Source organism: Drosophila obscura, unplaced genomic scaffold, assembly GCF_018151105.1.
Source record: "Drosophila obscura isolate BZ-5 IFL unplaced genomic scaffold, ASM1815110v1 contig_192, whole genome shotgun sequence".
Taxonomy (NCBI): Eukaryota; Metazoa; Arthropoda; class Insecta; order Diptera; family Drosophilidae; genus Drosophila; species Drosophila obscura.
The window spans coordinates 4299136-4318028 of record NW_024542781.1 but is presented as its reverse complement, the minus strand read 5'-3'; the positions used below and the strand labels follow the sequence as shown (position 1 = coordinate 4318028).

The following is an 18893-nucleotide window of genomic DNA, read 5'->3' as shown; positions in this document are numbered from 1 at the left end:
GCCATCATGTGCATATTTTTATGTATCTGTGTGGCAGGGCTGCGGCTCTACCTGTGCGTGTGATCCCAAAGATGCAATTTATCTTATTTGTAGCCCCTTTATGGGCCATCTTGCTGTTGGCCTTTGTCTTCTTCCTCTTATTAGCAGCTTGGGTCTTTTGTATTCGGTTTCCCCGTTCATATTCTGTCGGTTCTCGTTCTCTTTCTATGGCTGTGGCTGTGGATGAGGCTGGGGCTGTCTTTGGTTTCTGGAATGGCTATGCGCCTCCACGCGTTCGGTTTCGGTTTTAATTTAAAATGGAATGGTGATTCCGAAGATACAAGACTGAGACCGAGAACGGGACCAAGACCCAGCCATAAGCCCAAACCCAGTCCAGTCGCCTTCGAGCTCCCCACTCCACTCCACAGCACGGCTCTCCGTCTCTGGCTCTGACTTTTACTCGTACTCTGAGCGTTTCACTCGAAATGGAACGAATGACTTTGTCTGTGATAATTTATGGCCACAAACCGAAAACTTGCACCACAAACTGAAACTCAAACTTAACTTTGTGTCACTGCTGCCTCTGTGTCCCGTCCCGTCCCTTCCCTCTCTCTCTCTCTCTCTCTCTCTCCATGCTCTCTGTCTGTCGGATGTCTCTCTGGTATCTGGTATCTGGCTTTCTGTGAGTCCGTGTGTGTGGAGCCTTGCCACAAAACTTTTTGCCATCTCGGGCTCTGCCCTGCGGTTTCGGATTACAATTTTACCCCTTTCGGGCGGGTCGCCTGCGGGCAAGGAGGAAGCAGAGAACCCGCTTGGAGCCAAGTTGGGGAATGTTTGTTTTCGAAATTCTGTGGAAAACTTTTCCTGCACTCATCACTCGAATTAATTAAAATTTTAAATCGCGCCTGTCGTGTTGCTCATGTGCTCATGTGCAGAGTGTGAGTCCGTATTCAATTTGAATTAAATTTAATTCAATTCCATATGCAAATGTCGCGCATGTTAGCTTGATTATGTGTTAATCTGACTCGGCCCAGACCCGCCCGTCCCGCTCCCGCTCCGGCTCCGGCTCCCAGCCAAGATCCAGCCAGAGACGGCTCTGCAACGTTTTTATGGACCGCAACATGTCGTAGGCACAAATTTATCGCGGCCATTAATTGCAACATAAATTTGTTTTATTTTAACATTTCGCATCGACGTCGTCGTCTTTATCGGAGGCGCATTATACTTATATGTAAGTCGGCGTTTAGCCAGAAATTGAAACTGCAAGGCCCGGCTCAGTCCGGTCCAGCAAGTCAGAGCCAAAGTAGATATGGAAACTTGTTTCGAGACGCGACGCCAAAGACAGCAACAGCGACAGCGAAAACGACAACGAAAACCGTTGGCGGCTTTTATTCCAGCCCAGCCGCCAATTGAATCATTTTTATGGAGCCCATTTAAAGCACTGAAATACTCGCCCCACATCCCGAGCTGTCGTCTTGATTGGCCGTTGTAACTTGGCTTTGGACAGTTTAAGCAGCTCACACAGATACTCGCACAGCCAGGCCAAGAGAGAGAGCACAGGCACAGGCACAGGGCAGGGGAACAAATGCCCGAAGAAAGCAAAATGTCGTAGAGGCCATTAGTGATATCTTCGCCAGATAAGCTTAAGTTTTGGGTATCTCTATCACTTCAGCCATTGTCTTTCAACTTCGGCAATCAAAATGCTTTGTGTCTTACGTTTGGGTGTCTGTGGAAATGCTTCATCCAATCACTCTAGACACACTTTGAGCCAAAAGTCAATTTAAATATTTTGGGTGCACATCCAAGTAAGAATATTATTTTTTTGTCTTCCTCTTAGTTTAGTTCTGCATTCTAGATTAGGAAACCCTTTTGAAGAGTAATTAAAATTTACTGACTGCATTTCAGAGCCAGAAGCACACCCATTAGATAGTTCGTTCACTATCATTCACAGCATCATACTCTTGGCAAAAATATTTGTCGAATATCTGAGTCATTATCATTGGGATCAGCGTACATTTATACGTCCATATCTATCCATCAACATATTAATACACATTCATATTCCTAAGAACCAGTTTGAAGTAAGGCGAAACTTTGTACGGTTACTCGCATGGGAATACAGAAATTAATTGCGTTGAGTTACGGGGGGACAAATTAAGTCGCAAAATTGTATGAATAAGATACAATCAACGAAGCAATTTGGGTAATTTTATTTCTCAACTCAGAATGTGTTTTATTTTTATTTTATGGATGCTAAGGTTATAATCGGACCGGTCCCATAAAATACACATTTTAACTGCACTCTCTCGCTCTCTGGGGAGTGGGAGTGGTCTGATTTTATTTCAAATTCAAAAGTAACTCCCTAATGAGAGTGCAGATTCTACAGGCAGGGGCGTTAATGGTTTGGCTCTTCTGATGGGTTAATTCAGTTTTCGAATTAAACTCAAATTGGTATCGTAATAAATACGTACTCTTACGGAGAAGAAAGCACTTTCGATCCTCTTCATATTTACTGCTATGCCCACCTATACTTTCTCTCACATGGAAAGGGGCGCATGCGGGACAAGGAAGCGTCAGAAACCCATAAAATCTATTAGTTTCATGGAAAAATCAGACCTTGGTTCGCTTTGACAGAAGCAAGGGCTTCCTTTTAAAATCTTTAGATACATCAATGCTGGAATGTCCTTTCATATTAAAAGTAAATCTTCGAATATTGTCTAGACATCAGATCAGCTGATGCCTTCAGCTGCAATGGGAACGATCTTTGAGAATATTTTAAACTCTTTAAGCTTTTAAATCTTTACAAGCCTAAAACCTAGGACTTCTAGCAGTCACTCTGTCGAAATAATTTGAGCAATTAACCAATCTAATATTTCATTAAGGTAAATATTTCTTCTTTAAAAACATTACCAACATTAGCAAAACAGAAAAAAGCATTATGAGTATGTATGTACATTGTACATATGTACATACATACACATATACATATGTACATTCTGAATATTTATTAAATATTTTATGGTTTTTACTTTGGGAATATACGGGTTGAATGCAAACGGTATTTTTTCCCAATTGAAGTGGAGAATACTGTGAAAATATATCGAATATGGATTAATACTGGGGTACACATAGAATATCGAATACCACTCAAATATGATATCGAGTACTACAGAGAAATAATATCGAGTACCGAATATAGTGAGTCGTGATATCGATTATCGAATATAGCTTAATACGGTTATATGATATCGCGTTTCCATTCATATTCGATAATGATTTCGAATATTCAGAATGTCATTCTGACAAGAGGTGACCGGCATGAAACCGACATGAAAAATGATACTGAAGAAACCGCCATCTGTTGCCAAGGTAGTAGCCGTACTTGTACTACCTGTCAATGTAGGGCGCTTCATGTCATGTCAAAATTAATCTTTTTACAAACATGCTGCCATTTTATATTAAATATCTCCGTCGCTTACTGTAAACATTTTAATACTTTTTTTTATAATGTTAGTGTTAACTTACATTGAAATCTAGAAAAATTAAAGAAAAACGAGAAAAATATAGAAAAATCGAGAAAAAAAAACAATACAGAACGTGAGTCGCTTCTGGGGACGCGACTCTACTTTTATACCCCGACAGGAAAAATAACACTGAGCAATGCGCCATCTGTGGATATGTAGGAGCAGCACTGCTTCGCAGTGCTTGTTCTACCTGTCAATGCGGGGCGCTGCAGGCATGTCAAACAAAATGTGATATTACATTTTTTTACAAAATTCCATTTCATAGCATACTTTGGAGCGAAATCCAAGTAAAGTCTAGTTAAGTGTAATATCTGTCATATAAAATGTGATATTAAATTTGTTTACAAAAATCCATTTCATAGCATACTTTGGAGCGAAATCCAAGTAAAGTTTAGTTTATATCTCCTCCGCTAGGTTTTGCTCGCGCACTGAACGCGACAGAGTGTGCGAGCGAGAAGGAAAATGAGTTGCGTTGTCGTTGTCAGGAGGGGGCAGGGGAAGCAACTGTAAATGAGTTTCTTCATTCTGGCTATAATTGTGATCCGATCTGATTCAGATTCGGCAATCTGGTAGATATGGGCATTCTCTACGATACTGCGTTTTTAGTTTTATCGTATCTTTAAAATTGTGGATGCCACAGATTTTCGTCCTTTGTGTTGGCGGAAAGGGGCGGGGCGAAATTTTGAAATTTTTTTGAAATTTTTGTAGCAGTGTGATATCACATGAGTGTGGAAAAAATTTGGTTTCTCTAGCTTTTATAGTCTCTGAGATCTAGGCGCTCATCGAGACGGACAGACGGACAGACGGACAGACAGACAGACAGACGGACAGACAGACATGGCTATATCGACTCGGCTATTGATGCTGTTTCCTTCTCTGCGTTACACACATCCACTTTTACCACAAATCTAATAAACCCCTTAACTCTTTTTTGAGTACGGGTATAAAAACATATATTCCTGTTTCGTACCAGCATCGTAACCATAACAAGTCATTTTGAAGCTGATGTCTTTATTTTGGCTGTACGTGTTCAACTAGTTTCAAACACAATCTGGTACCTTATGTACATACACATGTATGTATGTATGTATGTATGTTGGATCGGCCAACAGCACCCCAAGATACAACTTGATTAGAAAGATAAAACGTTGGCTGATAGCTAGCTCACGAAGGGAATATTTCCACCTACAAAAAGATGGAACCACCTTCCATGCTGCCCGGATCTGCTGGGGATGGGATAGTATGGTGCTCCAACTGGTAATAAATTCGGTAGTCAACTTCATCATCAGTGTCATTCGTCGGCCATTCCCGGAGTGGTTTCTACCTGAACTAATGAACACAGCAACAGCAACATCAACAGAACCGCCAGCAATGTCGCTGACATGTTGCAATGTTCGAAATTAATTATGGCGTAGAGGGGTTTTAAAAACATCCGTGCCGTGGTACGGAGTTCTTCTTAATTACGACCTTTGTCATTCCCAAGCGCTTGTTGGCCAGGCCAGACTGGGCCAGACTGGGCCAGACCTGCGACTAAATAATGTGGTGGGCAAATTCTGTATTGGTCCAAGCCCAGATGGCCAACGGCCAAGACGGAGGTGTGGCTCAAACTCAAACGAGTTTATTTTTCGATGCCGCCTCTAAGGCCCCTCCGCTGTCTTTTCGGGCTCGTAAATCCACTTAATGTTCCCATTAATGGAGTGCTCATAGGTTTATCTTTGTTATACATACCTGGGATTTCTGGTTTTGGCGTTTGTTTCAGCTCAATGCCTAAGAGGTCTGACCACCCGTGAGTGGAATGCAAATGCGGAGCTGTGAATGCTTCCATGTATATAAAGTGGATAAATAAACGCATCGATTAAGAGTTACCATCCATTTTTTATCAGAATGTTTGCATGTTTTTTCTACGTAATTTATCCGTCAGAATTTTCCACAGTATCATAAATGAGGCCTCATCCGAAGCATCATCAATATCCGAATGAACTTGCCTTGGCCAAAGGATGAGTGATGTGATGCCAACTTTATAACTAATGATCGATTAATTTGGAATGTTATGTATGTTGAGTGTAACAGATTTGCGTATATGTGTTTGCCTTTCATAGTTGTTGTCTAACTTCCCTGAAATGCAGGATCTTTCTGCATTTAGAGCACTTGCAGCTGGGGATGTTTCCCGTTTTAATTCGTTTCTGAAGTGCACATTCGCCAGGGCATTAAAACGCCACAAAAAAAAGAATCAACACGACATTTGCGCCACTTGAAAGGGGCCCTGGATGGTGGGTGGTGTCGGGGGGTGGTGCTGAGGACCAACTGGATCTTGATTACAATTCTCAAATATTTATAAAAACACAGCGCACTGAGCAGAGCTGGATCACCAGGTGAGGGGCAGGGGCAGGGGCAGGCAGAACGTTAACAAGCGCCACGCCCAGCGTGGGCGAAGGCCGTACGTGAGCTCAGGGAATTTACATAGAACGCAAATAAATGGAACTACAGTTAGTCGGGCACGATTCGGGTTATGAAATTAACATTTTGAGCGAGGAGGGGCCAGAGCCAGCCACAGCATCGTCTCTGACTCTGACTCTCACACTCAACCCTCTCCGCTGCCGAGGCAGCACTTTCAACTTGGCCGCAACTAGAAATGCGAAAAGTCGACAAAAAGTCTAAAAAGTTTTCGTCCGCTTTCGGGCCGGCTGGAAGGAGAGGAGAAGGAGTCAGAGTCGGATCTCTTGGCAAACGAAATGAAATTTTCAGTTGAGTTGCCACAAGCGAACCGAGCGCCACCTACCACCCAACACCTATCCTATCACACCAACGCTCGATTTGGGGTCGGTTGGGGGCGAGCAGGGCAGGAGGAATCTGCTGAGTTGCCGGTGCTGGGGACAGTGCAACGAAGCCTGAACAGAAACTGGGGGGCAGCGGGGCAGCTCTGCCGCAGTTGACGCAGACGCCGACGACGACGACACAGTCGACACATTTAACGATTATTGCCGGCCATTAAAAATAACAAGCAAAACTTTTGCGCATAAAGCCGCTTCGGGGATTCATTCAACGGCGAGCGAAACTCTTTGGCCGAATCCTTTCTCGATTGCAATTGTTGATCCTTTCGCAACTGCGGGTCTCGTCTCCAATCCGTGTTGTTCAGGCAACAACTCGCAGCAGTTTGCACTGGAATCGCAAAAGTTTAAATTCAATTCGAGAGCTGAACCCTGCCCGAATTCGATGATGCGAAATGGGGTTCCTCAGCTTGGAATTAAGCCTCCGATTTTGTGCAAGCTAGTGAAGTGTATTTTCTACAAAAGGTATACAAAACCTAACATTTTTGGGCCGTCTACCATCAATTCGCATTGCTCAATTTCAATTGAACCATCGCTTTATACTAAATGTACAAATAAATATACACAATTCATACATTCCTGTTTGCAATAAGTAATTAGAGAAAACGTTTTCAAATGAAAATAAGTATATCATCTGGCTATAACCATAAATAGTGCTGCAGGATTTATCTTAGACTTAATATTGTAAATAAATCAAAAAATATTATAACTTATTTATATAATATTAGAAAACTAATATGATGAATGTAAGGGAGGGGAAGGGGTGTGGAAAAATGTAGACATATGCAATACAAAAAATGCATATGCAAATACATGGGAAGCGCTTTTAGATGTGATTCTTGTGGGTGTAATAATAATTACAGTCGCATCGATCTTTGGAAATGTGGCAAATCGATCTACTCTACTATGAGCAGTGTGCATCTGCATCCCACTTGCATTCAGCATAGCCAAGTTTCCCATGAACGTACACACAATATATTAAATGTGTAAACTTGAAACATTTTCAACCTCTCCATATGTTCGGGTGGTGGTTGCGTTCCATGCCAGAGCTTCTTTGCGAGTTCATGTACGATAAATGGGTGGTGCGACGCACTTGCCAATCGAATCACGTATCGTTCATGTTTGGTGATTATAAAGTTTTAATGAATACGCACCACTTGTCCTCCATGAACATGGCAATGGGAACGAACGCCCAGTAGGAGTTGTGCCAGCCCCAACTCCAGCCCCAGATGAAACCCAGAAACAACTGCAATGGCATTTCATTTTTACAACGGTCCATGCAGGGCGGCATGCGACTCGGGGATATTAACACGTACAGAGTGTGTACCATCGAAGCTGATGTGCGAGCATCTAATGTCCTTAAAATGCATAAATATAAATGCCATTCTCAAGCCCCACCCACACCCACACCTTCGGGTGCTCTCCGTTCTTTGGCCATTCAATTGGCTTGCGTGTCGTGCCTCCTACTCCCCTGAAACCTGGAAGAGCAGTAGACAGGGCTGACGCTGGGAAGTGTGTTCGGGATTGTCTTTGAGGTCGTTAAGGCGCACGCATTGTCTTGGAAGCTTTCATTTCTACTTTTAATATTGGCGCGACATGCCAAATACACATGGAATATAATATGCCGGCTGTGCCTGTAAATTGGTCACATTCGACATCTGGTGGATAGCGATCTAATCTCGGCTAGATCTCGGTCAAGATACAGAGACAATTCCTGACATGAAAAATCAAATATTTTTCTAATTGTCATATACTCTTATTTAGATATAGATATGTACTACAGTGGTATTTGTAGCATCACCAAGTGTATGCAGTGTATGTAAATATATTCCAATATAATTGATAAGAAATGTACACATGTGGGTGGTCATTTAACTATTAGACATGCGGAAATATTTCTAATAATATCATGGGACTCTTTGAACTTTACTGTCTGCCTTTCAATAAATAAGTAAGCATTTGGGGTATCTTTTATAATTAAGGCCGAGGAGTTCCAGAGGAATGGCCGGCTTGCTTACGCGCACTCAGACTCCATCCGCTTCGCTCGTTTTTTTTGTGCACTTTAATGGTATTCAGCATAATAATTTCAATTTGCGCATGAATATTTTTTTCCACTGGATGCAATTTTAAATTTTCCGTCCCGTAATTATATTTATGCAAATGTGCAGACCCCGCAGCCCCACCCACCCGAGCATGTGTGGGCGGGTCTGGGGTGGTCTGGGGGTGCCTGTGTGGAAATGAATATGCGTGCTTGGCAAGCTTCGGGCAGAAGATAATTTTCATTTTTAATATGCTCTCGCATGCCCGGAGTTTGTACATTAAATTTATTTATTGGCGCAAATATTGGATCGGATGCCGATGGCTCGGGTCTTTTGCCATTTGCATTATTGCGGCTCCTTCTCCACACAAAGTGCACACATGTGTATCCGTCTCCGTACTTACGAGTAAACACATACATACTCGTATGCGAGTATCTGTGCGAATATGTTTGTATGAATATGCCAGCTATGTACTTGCACAAGAATGTGATCAAGTATATAGACATGTCTATGACTATGTCTATGAGCTTTTATGTATGTATGTATGCATGTACATATGTTGAATAAATGGTAAGTATATTTCGTATGGTTTACTAAGTTAAATCCAAGCATATTAAAACCTTCGAGCAGCATTAAATGACTGCTCGAATGTCACTTGTTCTGGTGCCACATGCCACATGCCACATTGAATGTCACAGAAAACCATTCAGTGGTGTAGTTCTTTGTTGTTTGTTCTAGATAAAATTTAAAATGATTAGTTAGTGATGTTTCGAAGGATCTACCTACATAAGTATGTACATATGTATGTATATTCGATCTATATCTATAATTCATGTACCAAACTTAAAGCTGGAAAATTGTTCAGTCCACTTATTGGTGGAGTCGAAGCTGCTTCTGGCAGAGCAGAAGCAAGCAGGTCCCAGCCCCCTCCTTCTTTGCCTCTTGTGAAATGCCAAGTCACAGAGGCTGGGTGGGGGTGGGAGCGGGAGGCGCTGCCTGTTGTTTGCTCAAATGGAATTTCCAAAGTCGTTTAGCTCCTTATTTTTCTCGTTTCGCTTTTCTTAAATGCCATTTTTTTCCATTTCGTGCGTTCGCATTCGGGCAGCTGCCGCCAACGCTGCCGGAAGCCGATGCTGCTGCTGCTGCTGCTGCTGCTGCTGCTGCTGCTGCTGCTGCTGCTCCGGGGGTGGCTGTGCGGGTTGAGTTCCTGAGTGGAGAGCAGCAGCCCGGAGAGCAGGAGAGCGGGCGAGCCGCATCGATGGCGGTGGAGAGGAAGATGGCTGGTTGCCACGCCAGAACCCACCCCTAGGTCCGTTGTTTGCTTTGCCGCATTTCTTTGGCAGCCAACTGTTTCTTCTTCCGCCGGAGCAGCAGCAGTGCCGCATCGTCTTAGGGTCTGAGATGCCATTCGAATAGTTTGCTTAGGTTCATTTTCTGTGGGTGGGCTGGAGGCAGAGCATGAGCATGAGCAGGAGGGGTGGTAGCGGGTACGGCCATTGTTGCCAGAGTGTGCGCTCGTAAAGAAGATTTATTGGGAAGACGCGCGCGCGTTCTTGGGGCGCACGTAGCCTGCGCCACAGCAGCAGCAGCAGCAGCAGATTCCATTTGGCCCCAAGCAGGGAAATTGGGTTTGCTCTTCCGTTTTCCCCGCTGCGGCCTGGCTTCACTGTTAGTCTTGGCCGCCCTCCCCCAACCCCACCCTCATCACGGCCCAGCAGCTTACTAAATTGCTTTTTCTGCTCGGAGATGGGATGGGGTCTGGATGGAGTCTCAAGAAAAATTACTTTGCACACCCGTACCCGTACACAAAGCTGTACACACACACACACACACACGCCGTAGTGCTCGAAGATACTACATATAAATATCTGTGGAGGGTAGGGGATTTCTATATTCCTATATCACATTTCTCACATCTGAGACTAATGCGATTGTATTTTTGAGAGTTTTTCTAATTTGCATTTAATTTTTTGCAGCTGTTACTGTCCTCCCTTGCCTTGTCTAATTTGGCCGCCTTAAGTCGTTGAAAATTCTGTGAGCGTCTCGCCATCAGCTTAACGACGCTCTATATTGAAAGATAAACATTTGAACGGTCGGATTAAGCTCCCCCGAACATTTGGTATGCAACAGGATGTAGTCGTTAGCTTGGATATGGCTGCCACTGGAACCTGGCTAGATCTCAGTCTCAGGTAAACAACATTGTGGCTATTTTTTGCGTTCTCTTCGGTAGCAGGCCTGGGACACAACCTTATCCACTTACAACTTGCAATGGAGTTTAAATAATGAATAAAATGGCACGAACTAGAGACATTTCAAATAATAAAAAACAAAAATAAACAGCCCAGAGTTAACCTGGAATTACCGAATTTCATTAGAAAAATGCATTCTACATATCTACAAAATTAAAAAATATTTTGGCTTTCAGGAGATTAAATAGGAGTAATGAGAAAGCTAAAAAGAATCGATGTAATTCAAATATGTTAATAATTTCAGAACATAACACTTTGATATTTCCATTTAAAATTTAAAGGAAGCTACAATTTTGTGTTAAAGATTACGACTCATTCTGAGCAGCGTTTATTTGAAGGAAGTGAAATATGAAAGAAAAACAATTCATTAATTAGTTCTTAAAGTTTTTCAAGAAATGCATCTAACAATTTTACAAACTCGTACATATGTATGTATGTATGTATACTCGTACCTGCAACTGTGGTGACTTACTTTATGTATGTGAGTTTACTTTTATGAAATGCATAGTTTAATTGTCCACAAGAGACCGACCCCAGATACAGATAATAATTTACATTACTGTTTTAGTGCTGTCGCTGGTTTTCCAAGGACGAGCCATTGTTTCTAGCATTCAATAGCAGGTTGCTCTCGGCAAGGTGCTCGTCATTTTTTTCACTTAGTAACCAGGACCATGCCAGTAAAAATTCGACCAAGGTTAATTGGCAGGAACATAAAAAGAGAAAATATTTCATATTTCACGGCAACGAGCTAGGAAGTTTGCACTTGGGATTGGGACTGCGGAAACCCGAGCAGACACAAGGTGCAGCACAGTGGGATAATCCTGGCTAGAGGGTTGCGTAAGTGCTCACGGACACACACAAATCCAAAGGCGAGTGCTTGCGCCACCGTGTGCCCCTCGCTGCCGGAGCGTAAAAAATACACAAGAAAGTGGGAGTGGGAATGTAAAAAGATGCTCGAAATTATTCTTGGCATTTCCCACAAGACCAATAGAAGAAAATCGAATCCAAGTCACGAAGTGCCAGTGCCAGGGCCAGGAGCAGCGCAAGGACCCCAGTACCTGGCTCGGTTCCACTTTCCTGCCCTGCCCTGCTGTGCCCTGTGCATATCGTTTTTCTTTTCCCTGACTTTTTCCTTGGCGCAGCCTCAGCCACCGCGAGCAGCATTCTTAATCTCGTTTATGGCCTCGTACATCCTTGGCAGGGAACGCAGCCCCCAAAAAGCCGGGCGTGGTGGGAGGACCAGGGTCCTTCGTCCTGCGGCGCCGCTACAACGCCCATTACAATAAACAACTAGGCGCTGGCGACGCCATGACTGGGGCAGGAGCTGGAGACGCTCCACCCAGGGCCCGGCATACCGAACCGCGTATCGTGTTGGTATCTTCGGATGTCCTTTTGCCATTTCCGTTCGTTGGCAGCGGAGGGACGCGGGCGAGCACTTTTTTCGCCGCCTTATCCTTTTGGGATTTTGCGCCATTAACGTGAATTGCTTTTTGCCCAAATTATGTATGCCCCGAGCACGAACACGAACACGGCAGCAGAAGCTTTAATGTTTTGTAAATTCACATAAGGAAACCATTATCACCTGAAATATGAAAGCAATTTTCATGCATCCTTTCGGCTCAGCAGCGTTTTCCCGTTTTTTCCAATTCTTCTGCCCTTGGGTCGCCTATCTGGCTTGGGTGCTGTCCACGGACAAATCGAAGTGGTTTCAGCAGAAGTACTCAATAAACTGGGATCAATACCATTTTTTATGTTTCAAACCCATCTCCTGATAATATTCTAAAACTTAAGCTGGTTAAAGAATTAATTAGTTCTTCTGTACCTTTAGATATATTATTGAGAATAAATTTGAAAGAGACCTCACAGCATTGGGTGATATTTAAACTTTATTTTTCGCCTGAGAAAAGTTTTCATTTTTATATCGAATGCTCAACCACTTGATATGTAAAGGAAAAACTTAATATGTACATATATATATAATGTATAACAATAAAATAACAAAGAATAAAGCTACGAGTATCTTAAGTAGTTTTGGTGAATTTTTCTATCTTAGTTGTAAAATCTGTACAGTTCCGGTCTGGGTACTTGACCTTGGACACCTAATGACATAAACAGATTTATTTTTAACGGTGAAAGATATTATATCCAGAGATATGAACACACATCTCCCGACGGTAAAATGACAACCACTCATTGGTGGTTCAACTTTTCCAGGCTATCACGTTCTCCTCCCCTCCCCTCCACCCACCCTCCCGCGAATCGGAGCCCGCCGGCTGTTGTCGTCTGGTTCATGGATCTGCTTCTCTCTGCCACTCTGGTGGCCTCAAGCCGAAGACGACGTCGTTGTCGTTGTCCTCGTCTTCGACGCCAAATGCTGGGAGCATCGTTTGGAGCCATTTCGGTGGCCATAACAATTCTCGTAATACTTCGGGCATCGCCGACTAAACGATAATCGCGCGTAAAAGCGCCACTAAAATCAATACGAGTACTGGCTCCTGCCACAGTCGGGGAGCAGCGCACAGCGAGTGGTTTTCGTTTTCACCTTCGTTGGCTCTGGCTCTGGCGTCTTGCCGTCCTTCTCGCCAAAGCGCAGCCAAAGAAAAGTTGGCTCCGCACAAGTGGGCGGCTATGCACATGCGCTTCTTTTGGACTCCTTTCCCCGGGCCAGTAGTGGCATTGGACATGGCGAACAGCGTCTTAAGGCGAAATGAAGTCAGCTCACACAAATTGAGTGTATTCGGGGTTTATCAGATGCGGATTTATCCATACATACATACACACATGCACATATGTATGAGCCCATGGACACGGACCTTCTTTTGAATGGAGAGGAACTGATGAGGCAGATATGTACCATCGGAAATGGCACACATATTGTTATAGACCTATCAGAGTCTGTCAACAGAGTTCGTCATGTACAGACATTGAGTAGGCTTCAATGCATTCCGCAACTCTGCAGTTAATCAAGTTTCATCTCCGATGGGATCTTTGAATGTCGATTCAATTAGCGAATGCGGCTCATTATGATTCAATTTGAATTCCCTTTGTTCATTCCGTTGTGAGCGCTTACTCGAATAATTAATTTTCCATTTCAGCCAAGGAAATTATACATTTAAATGAACGTCGAGCAGTGCACAAGCGAGCGAGTCACCTTAATAATTAACGATCGAGGAACGTAAGACAGCTCGAGCCGAACATTTTAATCAGCCCCTGGGACTGGCATGGGCACATGGCGGAGTCCTCCATTAATTTATGCCCCAGCGGCATGGCGATCGGTTCGGAGAACCCAGCGGGCCAGGTAAGCGAAATGAGAAATTTATCAAATTTATTGGGGGGAATGAATTGAGATATAATTCAAAGGAATTATAAAGGCCAGGACCAGCCACCAAAATGGAGGCTTAAAAAATAATAAATTACGCAGGAAAAAACACAAAAACCCACAAAAACAAAAGCTGTAGTCCCATCCCTTTTCCAGGCATCTGTCCGCCCGCTCTGCCATTGGCCGCTCTGTCTCTGTCTTTGTCTCGGACTGCTGCCTGCCTCTGGTCAGAAGCAATCGCGGCGGTGGACGTCGACGGCTCACTCGGTCTTGGACTCCGACTACGTCTCTGACTCTGAGGGGCACTCGGGCCTGGCTACCTCACGCTGCGTCCGTAATTAAAAGTCGTAAACTATTTTTACGGTGCCTCATATATTTGCGGCCACGAATTGTCAACCCTGCCATGGGCTGGTCCGACTAGGCTCGATTTGCATGCGGAGCAGAGCTCGTGGGAAGGTACGCGCATCTGGGCATCGAGTCGGGTAACGCTGCGTCCATGGCGACAGGTGAGCAGACGCATTTGTTGGATTAATAGGGGATAAATAATCAGCCAGGCCAGGACTGCAATTGAAATGATCCAAGTGGAAGCCAGCCAGCGAACAGTTATGAGTATATCCATTGAACATGATCGTGCGGGGAAATGGCGACTATCAGGGGCCCGTTTATCTCAATGAGCCGCAGGGTCAGCGACGGGTCTCTGCGTTGGCGTCATTGCAGTGGCTCATTAATTGGACTTAATGGCCGTCTAAATCATGTGACAAAATGCAAATTAATATTTATACACTCAAGTATCCAAGCAAATAGTCGTCCGACGTCGCCGCTCTGGAACTTGATTCCGCTCCCTCGCTTCGATTTCTGCCAGTTTCTGCCCGCCTCGGCCTCGAAGCAGCTTTCAGCGAACACGGCGCATAAATTCATAAATGTGCCACAATTCCCAATGAATTTACATTGTAAAACATAACTTTTAATTACGCGAGCATGGAAAAATGCGCAGAAAACAGAAAGCGACGTGCATGAAGCTAAGTGACCGCCCAAGAGAAGCTAAAGTGAATTAAGATCCTGTAATATCGTTTATAAGTATACGCGGATGCGATCATTTCGCAATCGCAGTAGGAGAGTTTCCAAAACTGTAGGGATCTCCGAATCCGAATAATCAATGGAATACTGAAAATACTGTCCAAGTTGCTCGGCGTGCCAATACCTCTTTGTTCATTTAGGAAATTGTTAAATATAATGCAATTGCGCTTGTTAAAATTAACCAAACTTATAGAAAATTACTTTCCTTTAAAAAACAAGAAAAATCAGTAAGCTGATATGTTACTGCTTACGAGTCTATATATATTCATGATCAGGGTAATATGAAGTGTCGATCGAGGCATGTTCGTCGTTCATCTGTTTCTATTCTAACCATTATCTCAGTTTGTACACAAATTTCTTGCATGTAAAAACAGATGAGACAGATTTAGACTCCTCATAGTTGCAAAAAGGAGGACGGGGAAAATTGTTATTGTTTATTAGCGTTTTTTCATAAGATTTATATTAATAGAGCGACATCATCATATAGCTGCCTAGGTAGAGAAGTATTGATACATACACTGGCTCCATCGCATAATCGGACACTTGTTTACCCAGTACCGAAATGCGATAGAATTGTTGTTCTTTAACTTTTACTATATATTAACTTCATAAAATTATCTATGTAAATCATAAACAAAAATGCATTATGTTTAGTGAGAAGAACAGTTAGTTTTAATCGAAAAACGAAAAAAGTAAAGACATTTTTTGAGACTCAACGCATAATCGGACAGGGCAGAAGTGCCAATGGAAAATCCCGATTTTTCCATAAAAACCCCTAAAAAAAGGTTTTTCTTATCGCATTTGCTGGCTGGTTGCCTGGATATCTGCCTGACACAAAAGCAATGTCTGACGGCTCCCCCAGGGAAGTAACTTGGAAGAAAAAATGTTCGGAAAAGCGCCACGTTGGTTGATAAATGCAAATCTACTGTGCACCATATAAATGTAGGGTCCCGTAATGAGTTTTAAATAAGCCAAAAGAGCATTTGATATTAAGAAAATGATTCAAGATACCTTTCAAACATAAACAAATTCAAATTTACTTGAAAATCGATCGGAAAAAGGGTTTTTTTGCCTAAATAGTGAGCCTAATCCGCCTAATATACCTATGCCTAACCAAAATACCTTATTCGAAAAATGTTGTTGTCTCAGTATGTATTCCGATCGCAATTAGTTTATTGTCATGGCCCTTTTTAAGCTTTTTTCGGGTAAATCTCCCATAGAAATGGTACCTATGCAATGAATTACGCTAAGAATTTAGGAAAATGTCTTATCCAAATCGATTTTGAAGTAAATTTTCATTCCGGAATCATTCTGATTGCTGAATGGAACAAAAAATTAAGGATTTCGTTCCACATCCTATTGAGAAACAGCTTTTGCTTTTTAAATCATGATAAAATGTCCGTTTATCGTATATAGTATATTCATTCCTTAATCGTTTGTGCATACTATATTGCGTAGAGATTAATACATTTAAGATTTATTGGGAGACCATGACTTAATCGTCAGAATCATCGCTGCTGGAATCGATCGTTGGCACATTCCTCTGGTTCATAAAGCCCCCCAGCCTCTGCTGGATCTTGTGGGGCGTCAGACCCTTGGTTTCGGGTAAAAATATGATGCCATATATGCAAACGAGCAGCGAGACTGTGGCCATCAGGAAGAAGACTCCCGGCTTGGCCAGCCTGTGCTCGTGGCCAGAGCCGTACCACATGATCACAGTGAATGCCGTCAGCCAGTTTAAGGTGGCACTCAAGGAGCAACCGAGCGGGCGCATTGGTTTCACGAAGAGCTCCACGTTGATCAGCCAAGTCAGCGGGCCAAGACCAGCCGTGTAGGCGAGCGAGGCCAAGGACATGGAAACCAGGGATGCCCCCGGGACGCTGTTCTCATGGTCGGTTATCAGCTTCAGCTTGAAGCAGATGCCCAGATACAATGTGCAGCAGAAGGTAGCGAGCGAGGTGATGATCAACAGCGGCCGACGCCCGACTAGGTCCACCAGCATAAAGCAGACTAGAAAGCCGAATATCTCGGCCACAGCTAGGGCAGCAGAGCACTCGTAGTTCAAGTGCATGCTGAGCAGGATGTGGATCGAGTAGAAGATCAGCACTGTGGAGCCGCTCAGTGTCTGCATGATGGTCAGCGCCGAGGCCCGGCACAGGCTGCGCCTCGTCTTTTTGCGCTTGAATCCGAGCATAATGTTTTGATGGATCGCCATATCGCTTCTCGTTCCCTCGAGCATCAGCTGCCGCATCTCCCTGCTGGTGTCGTACTTCTTGCCCCGCAGCCAGCGCAAGGACTCATCGGCCGCGGAGAATTTACCGCGCGCCCAGTAGTAGGCGGGCGACTCGGGGATCAGTAGCTGCAGCAGGCAGAGGAGGAGCAGCACCAGATTGGAGATGTTGATGATCCACAGATCCAGGAATGTGCCTATGGCATAGCTGTACATCACGCCCAGCATGAAGGCCCCATGGAAGACGGAGACCAGCGCCCCACGATGACGGATGTGGCTAATCTCGACGGTGTAGGTGGGCACCACTACGCAGAGCGCGCCGCACATTCCCTGCATGAAGCGTCCCACGTAGAGCATGTAAACACTGTTGGCGAAGATCAGCATGCTCCAGCCCAGCCCAATGGGCACCAGCTGCAGCATCATGACCCACTTGCAGCCGTGAGTCTTCATCAGCAGTCCCATCGGAATGCTCCAGGTTGCCGCTCCGATAGTCAGCAGCGCACACACCCACGTCCACTCCTGCTTCGAGGGCGTGAAGCTGTAAGCGTTGTGGTGCATAACCAGCGCCTCAGCCGGGGCCGACCAGCCAATGGCGATGCCGAAGCAAAAGGTCCCGATATTGCTAACTACCGTGGCCAGACACTGCCCCGTATTGTCTTCGCCCGCGGTAATTTCACTGATCATGGACGGTACAGTATGGATAATTGGTCTGATTATGGGCCCCACTGGAGGTGGTGGGTCCCCTGCTGGGTCCAATGCTGGTGGCTGGGACGCTTGAGGCTCTGTTCCACGGGTCTCTGTTTTAGGCGGAGGCTCTGGTTCAGTTTCCGGTTGACCCCAGCACCACCCCAACACCATAATCTCTGCCTCAAATGTCCAAAAATATCTTCTGTGCGCGTGAAATCTTCTCTGGGAAAAATACAGAAAATATGAAGTACAAGAAACTGTGCGGACTTGGAGGTTTTACCTGTTTTATTGTTCGAAGTGCGCCGCAGGGTACAATCATAAAATATAATAATGAACAATACGGTTACGTTTCACTATTAAATACACCATGAAGAGGGGGTTGGGACCGAATAAATACAGATTCGAGGAAGCGATTCGATTTGTTAGTATTGCTCGGAGTAAATAGCAAAATTTTGATGCCCTATACATTAAGTTATTCATTGACACTTGATCAAAATACTACTCATTAACTGAGTGCATCTTTAGCCCCGAACTGTCAGCTGTCACTTGCAAAGATGCAAACTAGAAAGGGCTCGAATCACTGTATCCGGACAGCACAAGAAGTAATTATAAAACTCATTGTAGCCCCTCCTACCGAAAGGGCATCGCCATATCTGCTGAATGGGCAGGGGAGTGTGTGGGCGAACAATATTTACAATATTGCATTTCTAAATCCCTTGCTGCCGGGTAAAGTACCATGGTTGGAGGGGGGAGACAGGGACACCAATTCAGCAATAAACTGGCATCTGCAAATATTTGTTTGCTTTCAGGATCAACAACGGGAGAGCTCACATATACGCTGCCAATGTCCCCCTGCTCTCCTGCTGTATTCCCGTATTCGGTTTTCCGTATTTCGTATTCACATCCGGAGCTGTATTTTGAATTTGTGCGAGTGTCTGTCTGTATGTGTATGTGTATGTGT

General features: G+C 44.2%; 1 protein-coding gene across 2 annotated transcripts; it reads right to left on the bottom strand.

Moving 5' to 3' along the window:
• Window positions 1-16170: 16170 nt before the first annotated feature.
• Window positions 16171-18409, bottom strand: LOC111071076 (glucose transporter type 3). 2 transcript variants are annotated; one of them, XM_022362191.2, is made up of 2 exons: window positions 18213-18409; window positions 16171-18154 (listed from the first exon to the last, which is right to left on the bottom strand). In XM_022362191.2, exons 1-2 carry the CDS (start codon window positions 18249-18251, stop codon window positions 16511-16513), a joined length of 1683 nt encoding a protein of 560 aa, XP_022217883.2. In that variant the 5' UTR covers window positions 18252-18409; the 3' UTR covers window positions 16171-16510. The 2 variants fall into 2 exon arrangements, with proteins under 2 accessions (XP_022217883.2, XP_022217884.2); XM_022362192.2 differs by having other exon boundaries at window positions 16171-18149.
• Between the last annotated feature and the right edge of the window lie 484 nt (window positions 18410-18893).